Source organism: Canis lupus, chromosome 13 (assembly GCF_003254725.2).
Source record: "Canis lupus dingo isolate Sandy chromosome 13, ASM325472v2, whole genome shotgun sequence".
Taxonomy (NCBI): domain Eukaryota; kingdom Metazoa; phylum Chordata; class Mammalia; order Carnivora; family Canidae; genus Canis; species Canis lupus.
In genome coordinates this window covers 29,044,790-29,068,444 of record NC_064255.1, presented here as the reverse complement: position 1 = coordinate 29,068,444, position 23,655 = coordinate 29,044,790, and the positions used below count along the sequence as shown (strand labels likewise).

At 49.0% G+C, this 23,655-nt stretch overlaps 1 protein-coding gene across 1 annotated transcript in view; it reads left to right on the top strand.

Annotated features, from left to right (window-relative positions):
* The window catches only part of KCNQ3 (potassium voltage-gated channel subfamily Q member 3), a 297,718-nt gene that overhangs the window by 236,897 nt on the left and 37,166 nt on the right, over positions 1-23,655 (top strand). Inside the window, exons 2-8 of the mRNA XM_025450091.3 lie at positions 4,409-4,499; positions 5,837-5,963; positions 9,421-9,593; positions 14,275-14,430; positions 15,437-15,547; positions 17,091-17,186; positions 18,522-18,616. Coding sequence (XP_025305876.1) covers positions 4,409-4,499; positions 5,837-5,963; positions 9,421-9,593; positions 14,275-14,430; positions 15,437-15,547; positions 17,091-17,186; positions 18,522-18,616 — 849 coding nt within the window. The remainder of the gene's footprint in view (positions 1-4,408; positions 4,500-5,836; positions 5,964-9,420; positions 9,594-14,274; positions 14,431-15,436; positions 15,548-17,090; positions 17,187-18,521; positions 18,617-23,655) is intronic.

Sequence of the window (23,655 nt, the reverse complement as noted above, 5' to 3'; positions counted from 1 at the left end):
AAAAAAATAAAAAATAGAGCTACCTTATGATCCCGCAGTATTTGGGTATTTGCCCAAAGAATATGAAAACACTAACTCAAACATGTACCCCTCCCTATGTTGATAGCAGCAGCATTATTCACAATAGCCAAACTATGGAAGCAGCCCTGGTGTCTATCGATAGAGGACTAGATAAAGAAGATGTACTATGCATATATGTGTATATATGTACACACAATGGAATATTATTCAGCCGTAAAAAGAATGGAATCTAGCCATTTGCAATGACATGGAGGAAGCTAGAGAGAATATTATGCTCAGCAGAATAAGTCAGATGATTTCACTCATGTGGAATTTAAGAAACAAAACAAAGGAAAAGAGAAAGAGACAAACCAAAAAAAAACCACAAAAAAAACCAAACCCCAAAACAGACTCTTAACTATAGAGAACAAACTGATGGTTACCAGAGTGGAGGTAGGTGAGGGGATGGGGGTTAAGGATGCACTTGTCTTCATGAGCATGGGGTGATGCAGGGAAGTGTTGAATCACTATACTGTACACCTGAAACTAATATCACACTGTGTGTTAACTGCACTGGAATTAAAATATAGAAAACTTTAAGAAAGTGACAGAGGATGTAGAAGAATCGTTGGCGAAGCGCGGGGGAGTGAGAAAGCCAAAGCAGTGGGAGGAGGGAAGACCCTGTTAGCCACACTCATCTGGCTTCCATGGGGAGACTGGTCACCTGGTCTGTGTGTTTGAAATCGAGCGCATATCTTTTTTTTTTTTAAGTATTAATGATTTTATTGCTACCACTTATCAATCACAGAATTTTTTTTTTTTTTTTTTTGTTTAGTGTACTTATTTCAGCAATCTCTACACCCAACATGGGGCTCAAACTCACTCAAGCGCATATCTTAAGAGTAAATTGAAAAGTGTGAAGGACCAAAGAGCATTTTCCCCTTCCCCGATCAAGAAGGGCTCCTTGCTGCTCTTAGCTTTGTAAATTAATGGTTGTTCTGCAATCTCAGAAAGTTAAATTCCTGAGGCTACAGGTTGCTTTTGAATTCCTTGAGATGTGAGAAAATGCAGCGCTCCGCTGGGCATTTGCTGCCGCCTGCTGGCTACCGTCTGGTTCTGCAACCCTGGACAGCCGGGAATCTGGCTGAAACTGCATTTATTTTGTTACTGGTTAGGGCCAAATGATCCCCTTTGCTAGTTCTAAAAATATCAGAAAGGGAGACAGAACATGAGAGACTCCTAACTCTAGGAAACGAACAAGGGGTGGAGGAAAGGGAGGTGGGCGGGGGGTGGGGGTGACTGGGTGGCAGGCACTGAGGGGGGCACTTGATGGGATGAGCACTGGGTGTTATGCTATATGTTGGCAAATTGAACTCCAATAAAAAAATTAAAAAATAAAAATAAAAAATAAAATCACAGACTGCGAGAGCTGAAAGGAACTTAGATCCCCAGCCCCAACCTCTTCCCTAAGTTTTAGGCTCGAATTCTGATCAGCCTGCTGAATGTTTCCACTTGAACCTCAAACTCAGCAGATTCATAACGTGGTTAAGATAATATGTTTTAATTAATACACAATGCAAGTAAATGATTACAAAATGATAATGGGTTATGATCAATACCAGAATAGAAATGCAGGCGGTGCTCTGTGACCCCAGGGGAGAGGACACACTGGGGAACATGCAGAGAGCAGCCGAGGTCATGGAAGTCTCCGGGGGCAAGTCATGACTGGTGCTGCCAAAGCATCAGCAAGAGAATTGGGGGGGCGGGTTGGGGAGCAGTGGGCAGGGAAAAGCACTGAGACGGGCACACATAGGCTCAGGGGGTCGGAGGAAATGCCCTCGTTCAGGACGACTGGCCTGGGAGTGGCGAAGCAGCAGAAGTTAAGGCTGTGAGGACAGCGAGGCCAGATCATCAGAGGCCCACATCCCAGGCTAAAGGAGAAGGTTGAGCCAGGTTTTGTGTCTGTAAACTTTCGCACTCTCTGCATGTGCACATGTCGTTCACGATGCCTCGGGGGGCATACTCCAGGTCAACATGCATAAAATGGGGGAATGTCCTGGGTAAACTGAGACATGGCAGTCAGCTCCAGCCAAGCCTCAAATATACTTCCAACCCCTTGGCTACAGCCTCTTGGATGGTTTCAACCTTGTACTCCCAGAGCATGTGGTGGACACTCAGATCATAATCTGTACTGCACTAGGACATCCTTGAAAATGAGGGCTAAGTTTTATTCATGTTTGTATCCTTAAAACCAGGGCTCTGCCTGGGATACAAGAGGCACTCGATACATTGATTATCAAATCAAAATAAAATGATCACTGACACTTAGTGAAGGCACTCTTCTAGGCACCCGACACAGAGTATTGAATCATTGAATGATTGAGGACATGGTCACTTTTATTGGGTTCGTTTTCTAGACAAGGAAGCCAAGACACTGAGTGGCTGTGTAACTTGTCTAAGATGACACAGCACAAGAGGAGGAAGGGAATTATAATCTAGGGTTTATATCTCCAGAGCCTACAAATGAATAAAATGAAGTTTTGACCGAATGTGGATTTGCAGAATCATTCAAGAGCCCAGTTCCCAGGGCCTGCTGGGGAACTAGCCAGTGATGAGTGTGTGGAATGGGACAGCACCAGGCATCATCTTCATGATCCTGTACAGTTGACCAAACGACTCCCCATCCATTATCTCCTATGGTCCTCACAATAGACATGATCTCCCAGCTGACCCATTATTCCCATTCTATGAGTGTGATCATTGGGGTTCCCAAGGTCAATGAGCTACTCAAGATCACATAGAAAGTACTCTTTGATCCTGTGTCTTTGGACTCCACACTCTGTGGTCTTTTTAACTGACAACACAGTTATCCAGATGGCAGTGAATCCTTCTGATGAATTTCTTCATCTCCAAAAAGTTCATGTCTACCCTGGGAACTAGTTGTGAGGATGAGTGGATAGATGTAAAGTGATGAGAGGTAGGTGCACACTAACGGGTGGTGTGGAAGTTGATGTCGTTACCACCATCACCACCACCATCATTACCACCTGAGAAGATTTGGGATGCGGGGTAGGCAGATTCCAGGCATGGGTCCGAAGTCATTAATTGAAGTAAAATGGCCAAACACAATGGGGAATTGAAATTCTGGTTCAGATTCCTAGACAAGGTTAAAAATATCGATTCAGGTCTACAGATCAGCAGGCTTATTATTGATCAGAAAATGTGATCAGGATCACCACGGGTCAGAGCCAGGACTCAGATCCTCAGCCAAGGCCAGGAGCAGACATTTCCAAACCTCCTTACATCATGGTGGTAACCATCATGTCATGAGATAGCTTTGTGTTTGGCTAGACTGTGAGCTCATGAGGACAGATCCAGCCTATTCATCAGGGAATCCCAACTCTGTGTCCCCAGTGCCTGCCATATAAATATGGAAGGAAGGAATGAGTGAGTGAATGAATGAACGCACACGTGGATACCCACTTACACAAGCAAGCCAGCAAAGCGTGGGGTGGGATCCAGCAGGCTGGAGAGCCAGATCTCATAGAGCAGAAGGACTTGGAGTATGTTGTTCCAAGCCTCACCCATGAACCCTAGGGAGCCTGGTGCTGGGCCTTGAACTAGAGACTCTTCATGGAGAGGGAGGGAGAGCCATTGTTCTTTGCTGATAGGTTGAAGCATGCACACACATGAACACACATGCACTACAGGCTCTCCCTCTCCCTATCCTCCCGACCAGCTGCATTTATGTAGATAAGAATCTCAAAGGATCATTTGCAGTTTGCTCCTAGCCTGAGGCAGGGGCATGAGCCATATGACCTCCCTGTGACTTTTCCAGGACCAGCATTCTGCGTCCATCACTGCGGCAGGTCCTATTGTTTCTAGTATGAAGAACACTTTGTAATTTCAAAAACAATTCTGAAGGGCTCCAGATGAAAGAGCTCATTTCCTCTAGTAACCACTGACTGTGGAAGGAATAATACAAAGCCATCGCTGCAGAGGCTCTTGCTGAGTTTATCAAGCTTTGGAACAAATTTGTTTCAAGAGTGTTTCTCATATGTTTGAAGAATCACTGTCCTCTGTGTGCAAGACACTCCATTGATTTATTTACATTCCTGTTGCTTGACCAAAGCTTGGGATAACTTGGTCTGGAAGGTGTCTGCAGCCCCCCAGCTGGTTCCACTAACTAGCTGGTAAAGCAGAAGCGTGCACATTACTTACCTTCCTCAGACCTGCTTTCTTGAATGGGAAGAATAATTCCTACGGGCCTCATAGGTTTGTCATGCAGTTAAGCGGGCTGACCAGTAAAGCACATGCTGATGTCTGATGGAAGTTGTAGCTTCATCCTGGTTGATGCCTATCTCTGGAGCCAGCCAGGACTCCATGCTTCCTCCTTCCTTCCCTCCAGGTTCCTCATTGTCCTGGGATGCTTGATTCTGGCCGTGCTGACCACGTTCAGGGAGTACGAGACTGTTTCGGGAGACTGGCTGCTGTTACTGGTGAGACTGTGCACCCACCATGGTGCTGTTCCTGGGGTGCAGGTGCCTCTGGTTAGACTTTGACAGTTGAGAGCAAGGAGGCTGCCCTTGGGTGCCACTGGTGTTGGCTTCCTGGAGTCTCTGGCCAAGTCCAGACCCAAGAGAAAGCAATGCCTGGATGAATCGGTCAGATCTGCCATGGGCTCGGGTGGGGAGGGTATGGCCTTCATTATTCTAGACCTAAGACAGGAGGGTATAAGCAAGGTCAAAGCAAAAAGCAATGCACGTTTGTTGGAAACCTCAGCTTCTTAGTCCTCTGAACATTAACATGAAGGCATGCTCTGTTCTGGAAACTGCCTCTGCCTTTTCTCCCTAAACCCTGAGGATCTTGGACTCCCTTCAAGGCCAAGTACCAAATCCCATTTGTGCATTAAAGCTCCACGTCCTCACTCCTGGAGCCTCTGCTTGTTTTATCTCTGCCAGCCACCATTAGGGTCTACAAAATAGCAGAACCTTCCCCTTGCTCGGAGCCTGCCATCCATGATGCCAGATTCAGCAAATGCCTTCTGAGGGCAGGCGTTTCCGGTCTCCAGGGTCTCATGCTAACACCTTAGCAGGTGAATCCTGAGAAGACATCTAGCTCCAGGAGCTAGGTTTCAGGGATTATCATGGAGCAGCAACTCCCCAGGGGTCTCAGGAGGTCACCAAAGAGAGGGGGACAAAAGTGTCCAAGACTGATTGACAAGAGAGGCGGGAGGGAAGGAGGAGACCCCAGGTCCAGGGAGCCAGCCAAGCATGGAGCTGATGCACGCGGGCTCTGAGCCTCATTACCAGCCTGGGGGTCCTTCTTTGCCACGTCCTACTCTGGAGAAATTGATTTAACTACTCCCTGCCTTGGTTTCTCAAAACATAAAATGAGAATAATATAAAATGCTACACGGGGTGCCCGGCCCAGGAGCTGAGCTAAGTAACCATTGGCCCTAATTAGCAATACCAGGGGCCAGGCACTGGGTGGGACTAGCGGCCTGTGTTTCATTGATATTTCTCTTTTCGCTTTAACTGCACGTAGAGGCTTTTCGTCCATGAAAGTAGACTTAAAAAAAAAATCCATTGGCATCAAAGCAAAGAGAAAAAGCAAGGAATCTCTTGGCAAGGCTGGTATTAGGGACCGTTGGCACATGAGCATGGACGCAGGAGCTGTCCGAGGCTGCAGGAGGTGCTGAGAGCGTCCTCGCTCCACCACCAAAACAGCAACAGCAACAGAAACCCCGCTCTTCAGAACCTCAGAGCAGAAATCGCTGGTCCCAGACAACTGGGTTCCCGGTTGATCCGTGTCTCTCCATATGTTCTTAATGCAGGAAACATTTGCTATTTTCATCTTTGGAGCGGAGTTTGCTTTGAGGATCTGGGCTGCCGGATGTTGCTGCCGCTACAAAGGCTGGCGGGGAAGGCTGAAGTTTGCCAGGAAGCCCCTGTGCATGCTCGGTAAGCCCTGACCCCGGGTCAGGGGGTGCCCTGGTCCCCCCTAGCCACTGCCCCCTGCTTTGGTGCACCATTTGGCTGAGGACATTTTAGGCAGCCACCGTTCTTCTGGGGAGCCCGTGGGGTTGTGAAAGCCCCTGCAGCCTCCGACCCTACCTCGGTGAGGAAGAGCTGCTCCAGTCCTTCTTCCGAGGCTCACCCTCTTAATGGTTCTATAGGGCGGTGATTCCAAGTGGTTGGGGGAGGAAGGGGCATTCTTGGCACTTGGGCTGTGAAGGAGCAGCTCTTTGTAGGACGCAGAGCAATCCCCAGGCCCTAGACCCGTAGCCGCCAGTCATCGTGACAACTAAAATTGCCTACTCCCGTCCACACTTGCTGTAGTGGGGGCAGGAGGGGTGACACCACTGCTAGTTGAGGATTACTTCTCTATGGCCCACGTCATGCCCATTTTTCAGAGGGGCACCCCAAGGCTCGCGGCGCTGAGTCATTTTCCAGTCACCTGGAACCATCCTAACACCAGGTCTGGGAGAAACAGGCACCTGTGGCCCCGCCCTCCCTACCACGTGGCTGGGTCTTGAACCAGAGTTGCTCTGGGGAGAGGTCCCTGATGCCCTTCCCTCTGGGCACAGGCATCTTAAGCAGAGAAATGAACACTTTCACTTACCCCTGCTGGTGCAGCGTGAACCCGGGTATTCCCATCTGAAGCTCCTGTCTCCTTCATAGCAGCCTTCAAGCAGTCACCTGCTTGCATACCTCCAGCCCCGGGGCGCTCACCACCTTACAACATATTTATTTCATCCTAAGTCTTCTGACTCTCTTCAGATATTTGAGTTCAGCCAGTCTATTTCCCGTCTCCACTCCAGCGGTGGAGAAACGGGCCGAGTGGCTTCAGCTATACCTTGTTCCATGTGTTCTCAGCATCGTACTTGCTCTTCTCTGAGTGCGCTCACTGCCCTTTTAAAAAGTGACCCCCAGGACTGAACGCAGCCCTTTGGGTATGGATGGCTAGCCCGGGGAAGAAGAGCTGGAACCCTCCTCTGTCCTGGCGGCAGCACTCCTCTCTGCACAACCAGGGGTGCCTTGCCTTTGCTTGTAGGTTGACTGCACCTACAGTGCAGGTGACGGCACCACCTCGGCACGGTGACTGCACCGACTGCACGGTGACTGCACCACCTTGCAGCCGACAGAAACCGCTCTTCCTTCTTCCCACCTGCTGCTGAGGTTGGACACCTGAGGGTTTTGTTTATCACTCAGAATGTTTAATGCAAGGAGAGGCTGTGTGTGTGTGTGTGTGTGTGTGTGTGTGTGTGTGCATGCACACAATTTTGAAGGACTTTGTAGTTACTGATTTTTTTTTTTTTGTATTTTTTAACCTTTTCTCTTTCTTTCTCCTCCTTCCCTTTCTGCTCCTGGACTAAGAGTCCATTTAGGCAACTGTCACAGTGCCACGGGCTCCCCAGTCTCTCTTATGAACAAGAGAATTGCATTTCTCACAGTTCTGGAGGCCCGAAGTCCAAGCTCAGGGTGCTGGGCCCTGGTCGAGTCCCTCTATGGGCCACAGACTGACCACTTCTAGGACTCCTGGCTGTGTCCTCACACCATGGAAGGGGAAAAGGAGCCCTCAGGAAACTGCCATCAGGGCCCTGATCCCATTCCTGAGGGCTCCACCCTCACGACCTCATCACTTCCCTGAGGCCCTGCCTCCTAAGCCCATCCCACTGGGGACCAGGATCTCAGCAACTGAATTTTGGGAGGACGCAAGCATTCAGCCCATAGCAACCCCGGCTTGCCTTCCTTTCTTCTTCTGTCTTCCTTTCAAATCTTTTGCAAGATGTTAAGCTGACTTCTTTTTCTCCTTTGAAGAGTCCTATCCAGTGCTGACCAGAAGCTGTGTGTGTGTGTGTGTACGTGTGTGTGCGTGTGGCAGGGGGTAGGGAAGGTGACTCTGTGCCCAAATTCAGAGGTTCTCACCCAGTTTGAGAATATCCTAGTGTTGTGTGGAGCCTGGAACCTTCCAGAACAAGAGCATTCCCTGTGGAGCAGTCTGCGCTCCAAGTGGGCCTGATTTGACTGAGCTCCCCATCATGCTCCGCTGCCAGCCTCCCCTCGAGAGCTGAGGCCAGCCTCCCCCGCAGAGTCAAGGCCAATCCTCAGCATTAACCATCCTGGCTGCTTTCCTTTCTTGGGTGCCTGTGTTTTCTGCTCTCCTCCTCTCGACTTCTCCCATAACATGGCCCCTGTGGGAAACATTGCTCTTCGCTGCATGTTCGACATGAGGGTGGTCATCCCGTCAGAGAACATAGTGGCCTTCATCTCTGAGGCAGCCTCAGACCCTGCCATTTGGGGCACGAATGGGCCCATGTGGGCCAGACTCTCCCCTTCTCTCTGAGCCTCATAGACTTGGCTCACATTCACTCCACATCCAGGTTTTGTTTTGTCTTGTTTTCTACAAACATTGTGAGTGGATAACTTCACACAGATACAGAGAAGCCTGGCCGAGGATGCAGACATACTGGTATCCAGCTGTTTGACACTGAGCTTTTCCCGAAAGTTAGGCGCATCTCAAGGACACCATGATATGGCACACACACCTAGGTGTGAATTGAGGGGCCTGTTCCAAGCCGAGGCACCAACACACACAAAGGTATGGAGGTCTGAGAGAACCCTGTGCACTTGGCAAACCGCACCTCCTTCTGAGAAGCCCCTAAGGGCCAGGTCACAGGGTTTTCAGGAGCTTGGACTTTACCCAGTGGACAAACATTTCTTCCACTGTCTTCCTTAGAACCCGATGCTCTTGTGGAAAGTAGTCCTACGACCGAAATCTTTGGGGGAAAGGCTGTACTTCTTGTGTGTAACAGAGAGCCACAGTCCATATTAGCATATTGAAGGTTCCTAGGAGTAACAAAATGTGTTTAATCAATTTTTCCCCACATTTACTTGGCTATGGGGTCCCTTTTACCTGTTGACCCTCGGCAGCGTGGCGGAGAGATGATTGGTATGGGTGTTGGGGCCGCTGTAGGGAATCTGAAGGGACCAGGGCACACTCCTCTATCCTTGGCTATTGGCTTCAGAAGCCAGCTGGGCCCGTTCCAGAAGCCCGTCACCCCGTCTGCTCCTCTGCTTTCACTCACAGCTGGGGGGGTGAACATTTTCACGTCTGGACAGTCATCCCACTTCATGGTGGGCCTCACGTTTTCCCACGATCAACTCCAGGGCCTTCCCTGAAGCTGAGGGAGGCCACCCAACAGTGCAGCTCAGAAGTGTGGGGCGTCAACAACCCCAGGGACCCTCCTCCACCAGCAGGAGATGGGCCGACGGGCAAAGGTCCCAGCTCCCATCTAGCACCAGGTGCTCGGCAGGCATTCGTGGGTGGGCAGCCAGTGCCTAGGACGGCCCCACTGCCACTGCCTGACCTGACCTTTTCCTTCTCCCCCCACCGCCTCTCTGTCCTCCTCCCTAGACATCTTTGTGCTAATCGCCTCTGTGCCCGTGGTTGCCGTGGGAAACCAGGGCAATGTGCTGGCCACCTCCCTGCGCAGCCTGCGCTTCCTGCAGATCCTGCGGATGCTGCGGATGGACCGCCGGGGAGGCACGTGGAAGCTTCTGGGCTCGGCCATCTGCGCCCACAGCAAAGTAAGTGCCGCAGGGAAGCCGTGAGGCTGCGTGGGCTTCTCCCCAACCTGAGCCTTTCAAGGCATCCCCTCCCTTACAGTTCCCCAGAGGGTGGGTGCTCTGTCCCCACTGGTGATGCTGAGGAGGAGGAGGAGGAGAGAGAGGAGGGGCACGAGCAGGTGCCGCAGAGAGCAGAAGCAGGTGGACCTGGGTTCAGGTCTTTGCTGCACTACATGCCGATGACGGTGGCCAAGCCACTCACCTGTCCTGGAGCCTCGGTTTCCTTATTTCTAAACTATGGAGAATCATGACTCTGCTCCAGGTTGTTGAGGGGGCCCAATGAGCCAACATAAGGTGGCCCAGGAGGGGAGGGAAAGGTTCAGCACTCACCCAGCCTGGTGGGAGTCCAAACTCTATTGGTGTGACTCGGGATTTTCTGTAACCCCACTGAGCCTTGGCTCCTCCTGCATTTATAAAATGAGGGTGAGAAGTGGCTCACCTCCTAGAGTAAAAAGATTTAGAATATGATCTATGTTTCTGAGCTGCCTCGACACTTACAATGAGGATCCTTCTGGCTGCTTCCCCAAGAAGAGGTACATTGAAGCACCCAGTAAATAGTAGGTGCTTGTTAATGACAGCGTTTATTATTGCAGGTACGCTTCTCTTCACAAACGGTACAAATAAATACATAAATAAAATGTAAAGCCCATGGACTCCTTTGCCTCAGGATGGAGGCGTTTTATTTTATCCGTGCAGCCTCTGATCCCAGTCTCCACCTGACCTTCCCCTCTCTTACCAGGGATTATGCTAGCAGCACCTGACCTTTTATCCATGGAGCCTAACTGATTCATGGCTCTCGTAGAAATCAGGGCTGAGAATGGCTGGTTTTGGTCCTTGTCCTGTGTTCCCTTAGAACAGATTAGAAAACAGTTGCATATGTGCCGGGTGATTCCTGGGAAGAGATATGTCCATGCCACCAACAGACCCTCCAACTGAGGTCAGGTGGGAAGAACTGCGAGACACAATGACGTCTCTATGGTAGGAGACCAGAGGCAGAAAAAGCAGCTGCTGGTCCAGCTCTACCTGCCATTCTTGTCCCTTCAGACGTCCCCATTCTTAGCCTTGTGCTGTTCCTAAGCTGTAGGACATCTGCCTGGCCAGGACTGGGGCAGCCCTAACCCCTCTGGGCCTGAGAATGACCTGCCATCCCGGAGGGTAGCTTCAGGGGGTCGCATCCCTGGGATGGAGAGTGAGTGCTGGAGCCTTCACCTCCAGGGCAGGCAGTGTGTTTAGGAGGTGAGCACATTCCTGGGTTTGAGTCCAGCTTCCCCGTTTATTAACTACAATAGCTTAGACCAGTTCCTTCCCTAAGCCTGGTGAGCGGGTACTTAGCACTTTACTTCTTCATCCATTCATTCTGGGCCACATTCCACGATGGACTCTCCTGGGAGTCAGTGATGCAGAGTGGGAGGCCTGTGTCGCACAAGGTTAGAGCTTCGCAGTCATGATAAGGCCGGGCTGTGCTGCCAGAACAAAGAAGCCCTGGAGTCTCCGAGACTTAGCACAAAAACGTTGAAGTCTTCTCACGCATGTGGTGTCGGACGTGGGCTAGGTGGCCTTCATCTGTCTTAAAAATGAGCTTGGAGTCATCGAGGCAGCGGGAAAGGGGCCTGGAACACCCTGCAGAATGGATTTAAGGAACAAGCAGGAAGTTGCTGCCAGCTTTCGCCCACACTGGCTCTACCCCCCACCCCACCCCCGCCCCGGTCTGACTGCAGGGCAGCTCCAGTGCCTGCAGGAGGGTGTGGGTATAGCGGACCAGCCACAGGCTCTGCCAAGAGCTGCTGGCCAAAATTATGTAAAGTCAGGATTGCCTTGAATAGCCTTTGAAATGACTGCAAAGCACAGAATTGGGACACATTTTCACTCCTCGTCATTGACCGTTATGCGACTTCTTAATAATCCAATACAACCAGTTTTACTGCACGTTCATGAACAGACAGCAATTTCCCTAGCTAAGCACCAGATGAACCTTTTGGGGCCAGAGGGTGTGAAAAACCATAGGAACGCTAGAGCCACACTCAATGAGGTGAAAGGCTCGAGGCCCAGACGGCCACAGGGGAAGGACTTATCCAATTCACCTTTGTCTTCTCAAACCCTGGGCAGAGCGGACATGTGCCAAAGGGAATGGCTGGCTGGATTGCCTGTGCCATCGAAACAAACCTCTCTGTGCTGTAACGAACTCACATGAATGGGTGTGATGGTGTGGGGCAAGCCAGACCTGGGCAGTGGGCATAATAAGTGTTAAAGGGGCTTCTGGGTGGCTCAGTTGGTTAAGCATCTGCCTTTGGCTCAAGTCATGATCCTGGGGTCCTGGGATTGAGCCCCATTTTGGGATCCCTGCTCAGAGGGACTCTGCTTCTCCCTCTCCCTCTGTCTGCTGCTCCCCCTGCTTGTGTGAGCTCTCTCTCTCTCTCTCTCTGTCAAATAAATAAATAAATAAAATCTTTAAAAAAATAAAAAATAAGTGTCAGAGATTTAGAGAAAGTCCATTCAGGAAGTAGTAAAAGCATAAAGGAACTAGACCTGAACTTGATCCCCTGGAACAAGCAAATATACGGAAACCTTTCGAAATGGAGGTGACTTGAGTCTCAAGATGACCTGCTGCACTTCGGTTGGCCCCATGGGGAAAGGCAAGACATGGAGAGAAGCCAGTGTGAGCAAAGGCATGGAGGAAGGCAGGAAGCAAGCCCGAGGCTCTACTGACCCAGAAGCCAGGTTGCGTGGCCGACGACGCTCCGATAGATGGGAGTATATGGATACAAACAACTTTGTTCCCTGGGATGATGACTTAGTAGGAGCACCAGCCCTCCTCTCCAAACAAGGTGTTCGCCGATAACCTTGACTTGCTTCTGTCCAACCTACCATGCTGAATTTTGAAATTAGAACAGAATGAGAGAAACAGAAAGAGCCTTAGGGATTGTCTGGGTCAGGGTGTTTGAGACGTGGGTGATTTGCGGATCTTTGTCATGGTCCTGCACCATCCTCACTATTTCTTAGCATTTTTCTCTGAATCATATCGCTCTTGTGCACGAACTCACACGTCCTTATCGATGGTGTGATAGGATCCACGAAATAAAAGATTTTGTGCTCATTTTAATTTATGCTGATTTTTAATATACTTTAAATCAGTATGTGATTATTTAGCATAAAAACTGCATACTTGCCTTCCATCAGGAGTACACAGGTCAGTTTCTAGAACTGTGACTCAGTCCCTTCATTTTAAAAATAAAGAAACTGAAGCTGGGGAGGGGGCTAACGTGCCCTGGGTCACAGAGGAAATAAATCACTGTGCCTCATTAGCTCTCCCTGTTGCTGGTTTCTGAGTACTACTGAGCTTTATCCTAGATCTGTCCAGCCCTGAGCTGAATCCAGTCTCTGGAGGCCTCTGCCTTGTCAGGAAAGGCCCATTTATTTCACCTGCCTCCCTGCCTCCCCGTGAAGCCTCTTGAGCTGCGATATCAAGGTCACCCAAAGACAGAAATCGTCCTGTCTTCCTCGAGCCATACACTCATTCTATCAGTGATGGAAATAAGGCCCATATTATTATCACAAAGACAGGAAACGACTAGGACTGGCGAGGATATGGAGAAAAGGGAACCTTCGTGCGCTATTGCTGGGGACGTAAATCAGGTGCAGCCACTGTGAAAAGCCCTCTGGAGGTGCCTCAAAACATTGAAACGAAAATAGAATAAAATATGGTAAAAAATTGAAACCAGAAATACCATATGATCCAATAATTCCACTACTGGGTCTTTATGCAAAGAAAACAAAAACACTAATTCAAAAAGATACAATGCAAAAAAAAAAAAAAAAAAAAAAAAAAAAAAAAAAAAAAAAAAAAAAAAAACAAAAAGATACAATGCACCCCAGTGTTTATTGCAGCATTATTTATAATACCCAAGATATGGAGGCAACCTAATTATCTATCAGTAGACAGATGGATAAGGAAAATGTAGTGTATATACACAGTAGAATATTACACAGCCATAAAAAAGGTTGAGATCCTGCCATGTGTGAGAATATGGATGGACCTAGAGGGTATTACGCCAAATGAAATAAGTCAGACAAGTGCCACATGACTTCATTCCTAGGTGAATCTAAAAACAACCAACAAATGAATAAACAAGCAAAAATCAGAAACAGACCTATAAATACAAAGAACAAACTGATGGTTGCCAGAGGGAAAGGCATGGAGGGTTGGACACAATGGGTAAAGGGGAGTGGGATATGGAATGAATAAATCATGAGAATAAAAGACACAGCATAAAGGATATGGTGGTATGGTACTGGCAATATATTGGGACAGGTGGTAGCTACACTTGCAGTGAGCCTAGTATAATGTGGAAACTTGTGGAATCACCGTGTTGTACACCTGGAACTCATATAATGTTCTGTGTCAACTATTCACCAATTGTAAAAAAAAAAAAAAAAAAAAGAAAAGAAAAAAGAAAAAGAAAAGAATGGCCATATGACTGATGCTATCTCACAGTGATGGGACGTAAGGCTTGGAGAAGGTGAGTAACTTGCCCACATTCATGGATCTGGTAAACCTGGACCCCAACTCCAGTGTGTCTGCCTCCAGCCTCCATCCAAAGATTTCCCAGTGACCACTTCCCTTGTCCATTGCTTACTCTCCCAGGAGCTCATCACCGCCTGGTACATTGGGTTCCTGACGCTCATCCTTTCTTCATTTCTTGTCTACCTGGTTGAGAAAGATGTGCCAGAGGTTGATGCACAAGGAGAAGAGACGAAGGAGGAATTTGAGACCTACGCAGATGCCCTTTGGTGGGGCCTGGTGAGTCACTGACTTGAAGGCCCGCCACAGGGACTGATCAGGAGACAGAGAGACCTGGAAGGCAGAGAATGCATTTGCAGATGGATTTTTCTTAGTGCTTGCAGGAAGTCAGGGCTGCTGAGAACAGTCTGGTCCCATCACCACTCAGGGACCTCACTTTATTAGTTGTGGGCTCTTATTAGCTAAGCCGTGCATCTGCAGATAGAAACAGCCCAGATTCACACACGTGTCCTCAGACCTTCAGACCTACCTGGAGACCCATGGCCTCACACCCAGAGGGACAGGTGGTACTAAAGCTAGCATTATTTTTAAGGCTTTGCTCCAGAGCATTGCTCTAAATACCTTACATGTATAAGCATAGTTTAATTTCAAACAACTCCTATTATTGGCCCCTTTTTTTTAAGGCAGGGAGAACTAGGGCATGAAGTGGTTAGGTAAATAACTAATCCAAGAAAGATCTCTGAGCCTGTTATTGATTGACCTGGGATTTGAACTCAGGCAAATCACTCTCAGGCAAATGGGCTCCAGAGGCCATGCTCTTAACTGCTCTGCAGTCCTGCCCCGTCCATTCATAGGTATGTGTGCCCAGGGACCTACACTTGTGAACATACCCAGGAATGTACAACGCACATTAGCACAGACCCATAAGCAGATATGAGACATGCACACATACGCACACGTTACATACGAACACACTCCAGAGCATGCATACATTGGGAAATGTGGCAATACACAAAATCACACAGCTGTAAACACATGCCAGGAAGGCACATGCACACATTTGCAGTTATTGGAAAACAGTGTTGGCTGATTGCCTCTCGGTAGAAAATCCTTAAGTTAGGAACAATGGTGGTCTCAAGGCTCCCATATAATTACCTGGCACAGGTACCTTTGCTCCCATGGGAAACACATCCCCAAGCAGTAGGAAAGGCTTATGGGTAGAGCTTGCCTGACACATCCCTGGATCCCTCTCCTGGTTAAGACATGTGACCTCTTCTCTCTCCAGATCACGCTGGCCACCATCGGCTACGGAGACAAGACGCCCAAAACATGGGAAGGCCGCCTGATTGCAGCCACCTTCTCCTTAATCGGCGTCTCCTTTTTTGCCCTTCCGGCAGTAAGTACCCTGATCGTCTCCCTGGTGGGACATGTGGGCCCCTCCCTGCCTTGCCCCACTGCCCCTGCCAGGCTCATCATCCACCCCATCTCACCCTCAGTCCCATAGGCTGGGCTGCTCCGAATTCCAGTCTCAGAGAAGCTGAATGAGTTGCCCCCTCCTCTGGGCACAATTCTGTAAAGGCATTTCTGACCCCCCTGCTAAGTCCCCATCACCCTCCACCCCCAACTGTGAGCTTAGGCTTATGTTTCCACGCATGTCTCCCCAGCACCTTGCATATGGGGGCTCCTTCGTCTATATGAGCTTGTCCTCCCATTTCATTTCCTGGCTTGTGTAAAAAATGCCTCCCCCTCCATAGTGAGTACTTGACCCTGAGAGAATAACCTCCCCAAAGCCCAGAGCCCATAAGTGTAATATTCACAGCAATCACAGACAGTGCTCGTCGGTTGTACTCTGTGCTGGAACCGTGCCAAATGCTTTCCCTACATCGTCTCATTTCATCTCATGTTGTGACAACATTGTGAGTTTGGGAGGTTTTTATCACCACCTTCCAGATGAGAAAACAGAGGCTCAGGCCTGTCAGGTTTCCACAGTCACAAGTTTCCATAGTCCTCAGGGCTATGGAGCTGCGGGTTCTGGCTCTTAATCACGAAGCCGCAAAGAACCTTCTCACAGAGCAAACCTGCTTCTACCCTCTGTGTCCCCCAAACCTATTCTTAGTGATAGTCTTCCTCCCTTCTCTGTTTCCTAAGCTCGCTGACCTGGGCATGTGACCCTTGTGAATCTCAGTTTCCTCATCTGGAACGGGGAGGGGGGTGGGGGGGGGTGGGGGCGGGGCATGGGGCTGCTGCATGGCCTAAGGGTCTCTCCCAAATTAAAAAGAGGACGTACTACCAGCCATGCAATCCACATGCAATTCTGACCTGGCAGTCAAAACAGGTCACAATTTGGGGAAATTCTAGTACAAGTAGCTTTTTTTTTTTTAAGATTTTAATTATTTATTCATGAGAGACACAGAGAGAGGCAGAGACACAGGCAGAGGGAGAAGCAGACTCCCTGCGGGGAGCCCAATGGGGGACTCGATCCCAGGACCCTGGGATCGCGACCTGACCTGAGGGCAGATGCTCAACCTCTGAGCCTGGTATCCCTCCAGTACAATTCTTAATGGACCATCTAAGCAGCTAAAATAGTTTTACATTCCGTTAGCATTCACCGGGCATCTGTTCTGTGTCGTACTTCTTATGAAACAGCTCCTATACATGATTTCACTTTTTGCTTAATGAAATTATGAAAAAGATATTATTACCCCACTTCCCTGTGGAGGAAGTTGAGGTGAAGTTGGAGAAGAGCCTTGCCTGGGGTCTTGCCTCTAGAAAGGGGCAGAGTCAGGAGCCGAAGCCAAGCCTTCCTAAAAAGCAAGGCTCCATGTAACCCGGCAACCTCTTCCCTGGAAGAGGAGAAGGAATCCTTGTGGCCCTGGGGGTGGGGACGGGGCACCCAGAGAGGCCAGCAGGGCTGACCCAGGCCTGGCTTCTCCCTCCAGGGCATCCTGGGGTCCGGGCTGGCTCTCAAGGTGCAGGAACAGCATCGGCAGAAGCACTTTGAGAAAAGAAGGAAGCCGGCTGCAGAGCTCATTCAGGTCTGTCTGTCTGGGGGTGAACCGGATCTGGGTCCCCGGGGCGTCTGTGTCTGCTATGTTTGGGGGGCTGTTTGTGCTTGTACGGTGGTGGGCATGCCTGGCCCTGCGGATGGGACCCAGGACCACGTTTGCTTGGACATGGCTGTGGGTGTTCCCTTGGTTATCTTTTGACGGGTCCTCGTGGGATGAACATGGCAATCCCAACACTCTCCCATCCAGATCCTAAGCCGAGCGAGAAAGAGACACAGGACTCCAACAGGGACCCCACCATCAGCTGTTTTACCAACGGTGTTGGAGTGGAGAATTTGACTTGGGCCGGAGTCCATACTAGGCCTCCCCTCCTTCTACTTTCCACCCCCATCCTGATGTAGGGACCCTCATAGAAGAGCCAGGCTAGAGTCCGGGTGCTTAGCCAGTCGGCTACAAGACATGGCCCCAGGACTGAGAACCCATAAGCCCAAGAAGGGAAGAGACACCGTATGTGTGTTCAGGATTGGATGGTTGGCCATTTGTCCTGCCCACTAGACCATCACGCACCAGTGGGCATTGGACGCCTGGCAGCTCCGTCACTCTCACACTGTGCGCTGGAAGTGGGGAGGATAGTGTGAGGTTGGGGAGAAAGGCAGGAGAGTTCCCAATTACACTTCAGAGGGAATTCCTGCTACATGGTTTGGTGGGCTGTGAGGAGCACAGAGAAGAGGAGGGTGGGGTACCCTGACTACAGCTCTATGGGGCCCAATGTGTGCAATACCACCCACCATGAACTTGCGTTCAGTGTCCTGAGGGTCTCATTGGGTCTGTGGGTCTGACACGGGATGGTACACGATGTTATCCTACGTCATGTAGTGTCACGGCGGTCCTGGCCTCGAAAGGTCTGCTCTGTTATCCCCCCAAGCCCCAGACTGTCACAGTAGTCCTGAAGTTCTAGTATATCAGAATCAAAACTTCATCTCCTGGGCCATCTCTTGCACCCAAAGTGGCACAAAAGAAGTGTGTATCCACCTCCCTGTTTAAGAGGTCTCAAGGAAACTCGCAACAAGAGTAGCCCCTGCTCCTTCTGGGGAATTTATACCCAGCATCCGTTTCTCCTTCCACTGGGTTTCTCCACCTCCCCACCCCCACGGTACCAGGTTGGGCTCCAAGATGATGGCTCCAGGAAGGATTTCTTCCCAAAGGAGCTACAAGAAGCCAGGAAACCTGACTTCTCTGGATATCACCTCAGTGCCTATTTAAACTCCTAGGAGTAGGGGCTTCACACATGTTTTAAGACTGTGGGATTCTGTGTGAGTATTGCAGGGCTATCTGGTCATTCCAGCCCTCTTTCCTCCTCCTCAGGCTGCCTGGAGGTATTATGCTACCAACCCCAATAGGATTGATCTTGTGGCGACATGGAGGTTCTATGAATCAATCGTCTCTTTTCCATTCTTCAGGCAAGTGGTGACCTACCTGAATGCTCCGGGTGTGACTGACCAGCCCGCCAGTGGGTCTGTATTTGTGCCTGTGGGTTTCAGTTTCTTGGAGAGCAAGGCATGGTTCCCAGTGGATGCCACCTATTAGAATCACCTGGGACCTTAAAAAGCCCAGTGTACCCAGGCTAATTAAATCAGAAACCCCAAGAGTGGGGTCCAGACATCTGTGTTTTTTTTAAAGCTCCCCAGGTGACTCCAGTGTGCCACCAGGGGTTGCCAGCTAGACAACAGGGAGTAGCTGAGAAGGGAAGGATCGTTGTTTGAGCAGAGCTGGTGCCTGAGGAAGTGGGGAACCAGTGCAGTGGGCCTCGTGAGCCCCCTGAGCCCCCTGGGTGCCCCCCACACCTGGCCGTGGCCTGTACCCACAGACTCTTCTGGATGCTGGGAATAGGCAAGCAGAAGAAGTAGTGGGAAGAATCTTCCAATGACTCAGAGAGGTTGTTTTGTGTTCTTATTGGTGGGAGATTAAATTCAAGTCCTCAGGGGTGCCTGGGTGGCTCAGTTGGTTTAGCATCTGGCTCTTGGGCTCAGGTCATGATCTCAGGGTCCTGGGTCGAGCCCTGTGGCAAGCTCTGTGCTCAGCTCCCTCTGCTCCTCCCCCTGCTTGTGTGCTCTCTCTCTCAAATAAATAAAACTCTAAAAAATAAATAAATAAAGATTGGGGCACCTGGGTGGCTCAGTGGTTGAGCGTCTGCCTTCGGCTCAGGGCATGATCCCAGGGTCTGGGCATCGAGTCCCACATCAGGCTCTTGGCGGGGAGCCCGCTTCTCCCTCTGCCTGTGTCTCTGCCTCTCTCTCCGTGTCTCTCAGAAAGAAAGAAAGAAAGAAAGAAAGAAAGAAAGAAAGAAAGAAAGAAATTCTTTTAAAAATAAATAAAGATTGTAGGTTGATTAAAGGCCTCAGGAAGAAAATAAAACCCTCTGCCCACAGCCAGTACCTGTGAAAAGGAAGAGGGAAGTTAGTAGTCCCTGGATACCCAATACGCCCAAGGTTTCCAAGTGCATCCTGCATTCACTCCTCACAGGCACCCTATTTGAGAGGCCAGAGGATCTCAAACACTAAGGTACCTTAAAATCAGCAGACGGCTGTACAAGTGCAGGTCTTATGCTTGCCTGTAGCCCCATCGACGGCGCCGGCCTTGTAAAGCATCTTGGACGGACAGCCCGGGGCTAGCCTCACAGAGGGGCTCAGGGTCGCTCCTGGAGACAGGCTGCGAGGTCGGGTCACCAGGCTCCTCTCCTGGCAGGGCTGAGCTGGGGCTTAGGAACTTCAGACACTTTGGCCAATGTCTGCCACATTAAGAGGCCCCAAAGCCCATGGCCTGTTCACTACTTGGGCTACTGAAACAGACCGCGCCTCATGCCTCTCCAGGTTTTTGTTTGGTTTTAGATTTTATTTCTTTAAGAGAGTAAGCAAGAGAGAGAGAGAGAGAGAGCACACAAGCAGGGGCAGAGGGAGAGGGAGAAGCAGACTCCTCACTGAGAAGGGAGCCAACATCAGGACTCGATCCCAGGACCCTGGGATCACAGCCCGAGCTGAAGGCAGATGCTGAACCAACCGAGCCCCCAGGCACTCCCCTCTCCAGATTTTAGATACTTCTTTCCTGAGCTGGAACTTACAGTGTGTGGATGGAATATGAAGCCGCCCTACCTCCTGGGTTGGGAGGAAGCGTACAGGGTCACTCAGCCTCACACCTGGAGCTGGGCTCTGAAGCATGTATCCACCACACGCCTGTGGTTTCATGGACCAGAGTGTGACCCAATACTAGCCGAGTGCCCCCCCCATCCCCAGCCCATCCTCCCACTCTCTTACCTTGAGACCTACACTCAGTCCCTTTACTGCCATCACCAGGTTGTGGCACAGATTTAAGGAGATTCAAGAGATCTGGGTTCCCCTGGCTCATTTCCCTGCATAAAACTTTCCAATGCATGACTGTGACAAAGAGAGTAAGATCTGAAACCTGACCATGAGAGACAGGGACCCATGAGCTCAGGCCCCTGCTTGCCTCTCTCATCTCACCCCTACAGAACTGCTAGTGGCAGGTGCTGCTTCTTACTCAGGGCATCCAGTCCACCAGCCGCAAGTGACTTACAGAGGAATCTAACCTTGATCCTGAGGGCAAAGAGAAGCCATTTGGGCCCAAGTATGACATGATCAGATCTGTGTTTTAGGAAGATGACAGGAAGGGTATGGAGGTGGACAGGCCAGGCTCGAGATTCTAGGCAAAGAGATCAGCCAGCAAAAGACCGCAGCATTCAGGATGAGAGCCAGCCAGGGCTTAGACCCAGGTAGAAGCTCAGGAAGGGCGGCAGAGGGAGGACCAGAAAGAGAATAATCAGAGAGGGGTGCGGATGGCAGAGGACTTGGGGAGATAGAAGCATCAAGGCTTCCATAAATGAGTGATGGAGTTTGGATTTAGGGACTATATCTTCTCACCTGCAAGTAGATTCACTGGCTCAGAAGACGGTCTCTGTGGTTCCCTTTGATTCTAAAGTTCTGTTTTTGTCATAATGATTTCCAGCTGGGGATAACATCAGTCTTCTTGTGGGTCACAAGAGTCTCTGCAGGGCCAGGGAGCCTCCCTGGAGAAGGGCAGAGTGACCTTGGACTCGGAGGCAAGAGCAGGTGCAAGCACTCGGAATGCAGAATCGAGATGACTTCCGTTTGCTGTGCAGCCCAAGGTCTTGGCAAGAGGCCCATTCTTTTGGGGTGATTTATTATAAATAAGGCATTGTCCTGGCTGTCAGAGACTTGTAGGAATATATTGTGCTGCAGACAGCTGCTGTGATATGGGAATGGCTTTTAAGCTGAGAAAGAAGATTCCTTTCTCTTTCTTTCCTCTTTCTTTTTCCTCTTTCTTTCTTTCTTTCTTTCTTTCTTTCTTTCTTTCTTTCTTTCTTTCTTTCTTTCTTTTTTTCCTTTTCTTTCTTTCTTTCTCTTCTTTCTTTCTTTTTCTTTCTTTCTTTCTCTTCTTTCTTCTTTCTTTCTTTCTTTCTTTCTTTCTTTCTTTCTTTCTTTCTTCCTTCCTTCCTTCCTTCCTTCCTTCCTTCCTTCCTTCCTTCTTTCTTCTTTCTTCTTTCTATTTCTTTCTTCAAGGACAAAAGTTTAAAGTCATTAGAGAGATGCACTTAGCAACCACAAGGCAGTCCCTTGGGAAAAGAATGTCCCTGAATCCCAACCCACCTTTGAAAGTGAACAATTCAGTGGTTTTTAGTATATTCACAAAGTTGGGCATTGATCACCGCACAAATTCCAGAACATTTTATTGCCCCAGAAAGAAAGAAACCCTGTCCCAATAGGAACAGGCTCCCCCCTGCCGCCCACCTCTGCAACCTCTAATCTACTATCTATTCTGGACTTTTTATATAAAAATGAAACCTTTTAGTAGGTGGCCATTTATGAATGGTTTCTTTCACTTAGCATGTTTTCACATTTCCTCCAGGTCAGAACTTGTTTCCTATATATGGATGAGTACTATTCTATTCTAGATGCCCTGTTTTGTTTATCTATTCATCAAGTGATGCATATTTAGGGTGTTTCCACTTTTTGGCTATTATGCTGCTGTTCACATTGCGTGGACACAAGTTTTCAATTCCCTTAGGTTTATACCTACAAGTGGAATCGGTAACTCTATGTTTAACTTTTTAAGGAACTGCCAGACTTTTTCCATGGTGGTGGCCTCCTTTGACATTCCTCCCAAAGACTTTGCAGGATGCAGTTGTGCAGCCCATCCCTGGGAGTGGTACTATATCAGGATTTCCAGCTCAGTGCAGTCCTTCATGAATTTGCAAGGATATATATGTTTAGGGCGAGCGGTGGATGGATAATGGTGATCCTTTTTTATTTTTATTCTGTTACTACTTAAAATTATAAACTTATTGTTTCCGAATTATAAGGAAATTCGGAGAGCTATAAGTCCAAACCCAACTTAATACGAGAAATGTGAGGCCTGCAGACGTTCAGGAACCGACTCAAGGCCATATACATCATGTTGGGCATGGTTGAGACCTCGCCCAGATCTACTGATTCATTGATCAGTGGAGACTGTGTACACTTGGTACAAATAGACAGAGGGAGTCTGACAAAGTACAGCGAGAACCTTAGGGGTTGGTAGATTGTACATTCATACGTGCAAGCACACATGAGGGAAGACATTTAAGACCATGTGTTAAATGCTTTTCCTTTGCTTTCCATCAACAGGGAATGTGCATGCATTTGCTTCCCTAAATTTTGGTAGGATTACCTACGGTACATCTGTGCTGTCTAATATGGTACCAGTAGGCAGATGTGGCTTTTAAGCATCTGTTACTAGTGCCACGGAGGAATTACATTTTAGATTTTTATTTAATTTTAACTTAGTCATATGTGACTAGTGGCTGCCATATTGGACAATCATTAGATATTAGAACTAAAATGAAGGTAAGACTTAGGCCCAAAAGGTAGATGTTACTTGACCAAGAAGATCCAGTTAATTTTTTGTATAACCAGAACTTGTTCCTTTTATGACCAACATCAAGATTATTGGAGTGCTCAGCAATGGAGAAGTAGGGGGATGGACGTATATGTAACAATCCTTCCCCATGGCCAAGTAACATGGATCTGCTTCCATATATACCATCTCATTTCATCCTTGGAATACCCTGGAAGATAAGAAGAAGGAGTAACTCCATTCTTATAACCCAAATATCATAGGTGAAGCATCAGAGCATCAGTGAGATTAATTAGCTTGCCTAACGTCACCCCTCTAAGTAAGTGATGGAACAGAGATGAGAACCCAGGCCTTATGCCAAAGCCCATTGTATCTCTGGGAAAAAAAGTTTTTTAGGGAGAAAACTGGGTAAAATTAAGATGAGACAAGGGTTACTGGGATAATAATACCCATTTCTGAAGATTATTGTCATGAAGGTCAAATTGAATAGAATGTGCAGAAGCACCTCTCACAGTACCTGGCCCAGAGCAGGTGTTCATTCTCTACTAGTTGAATCAGGCCTGGAAGGAAG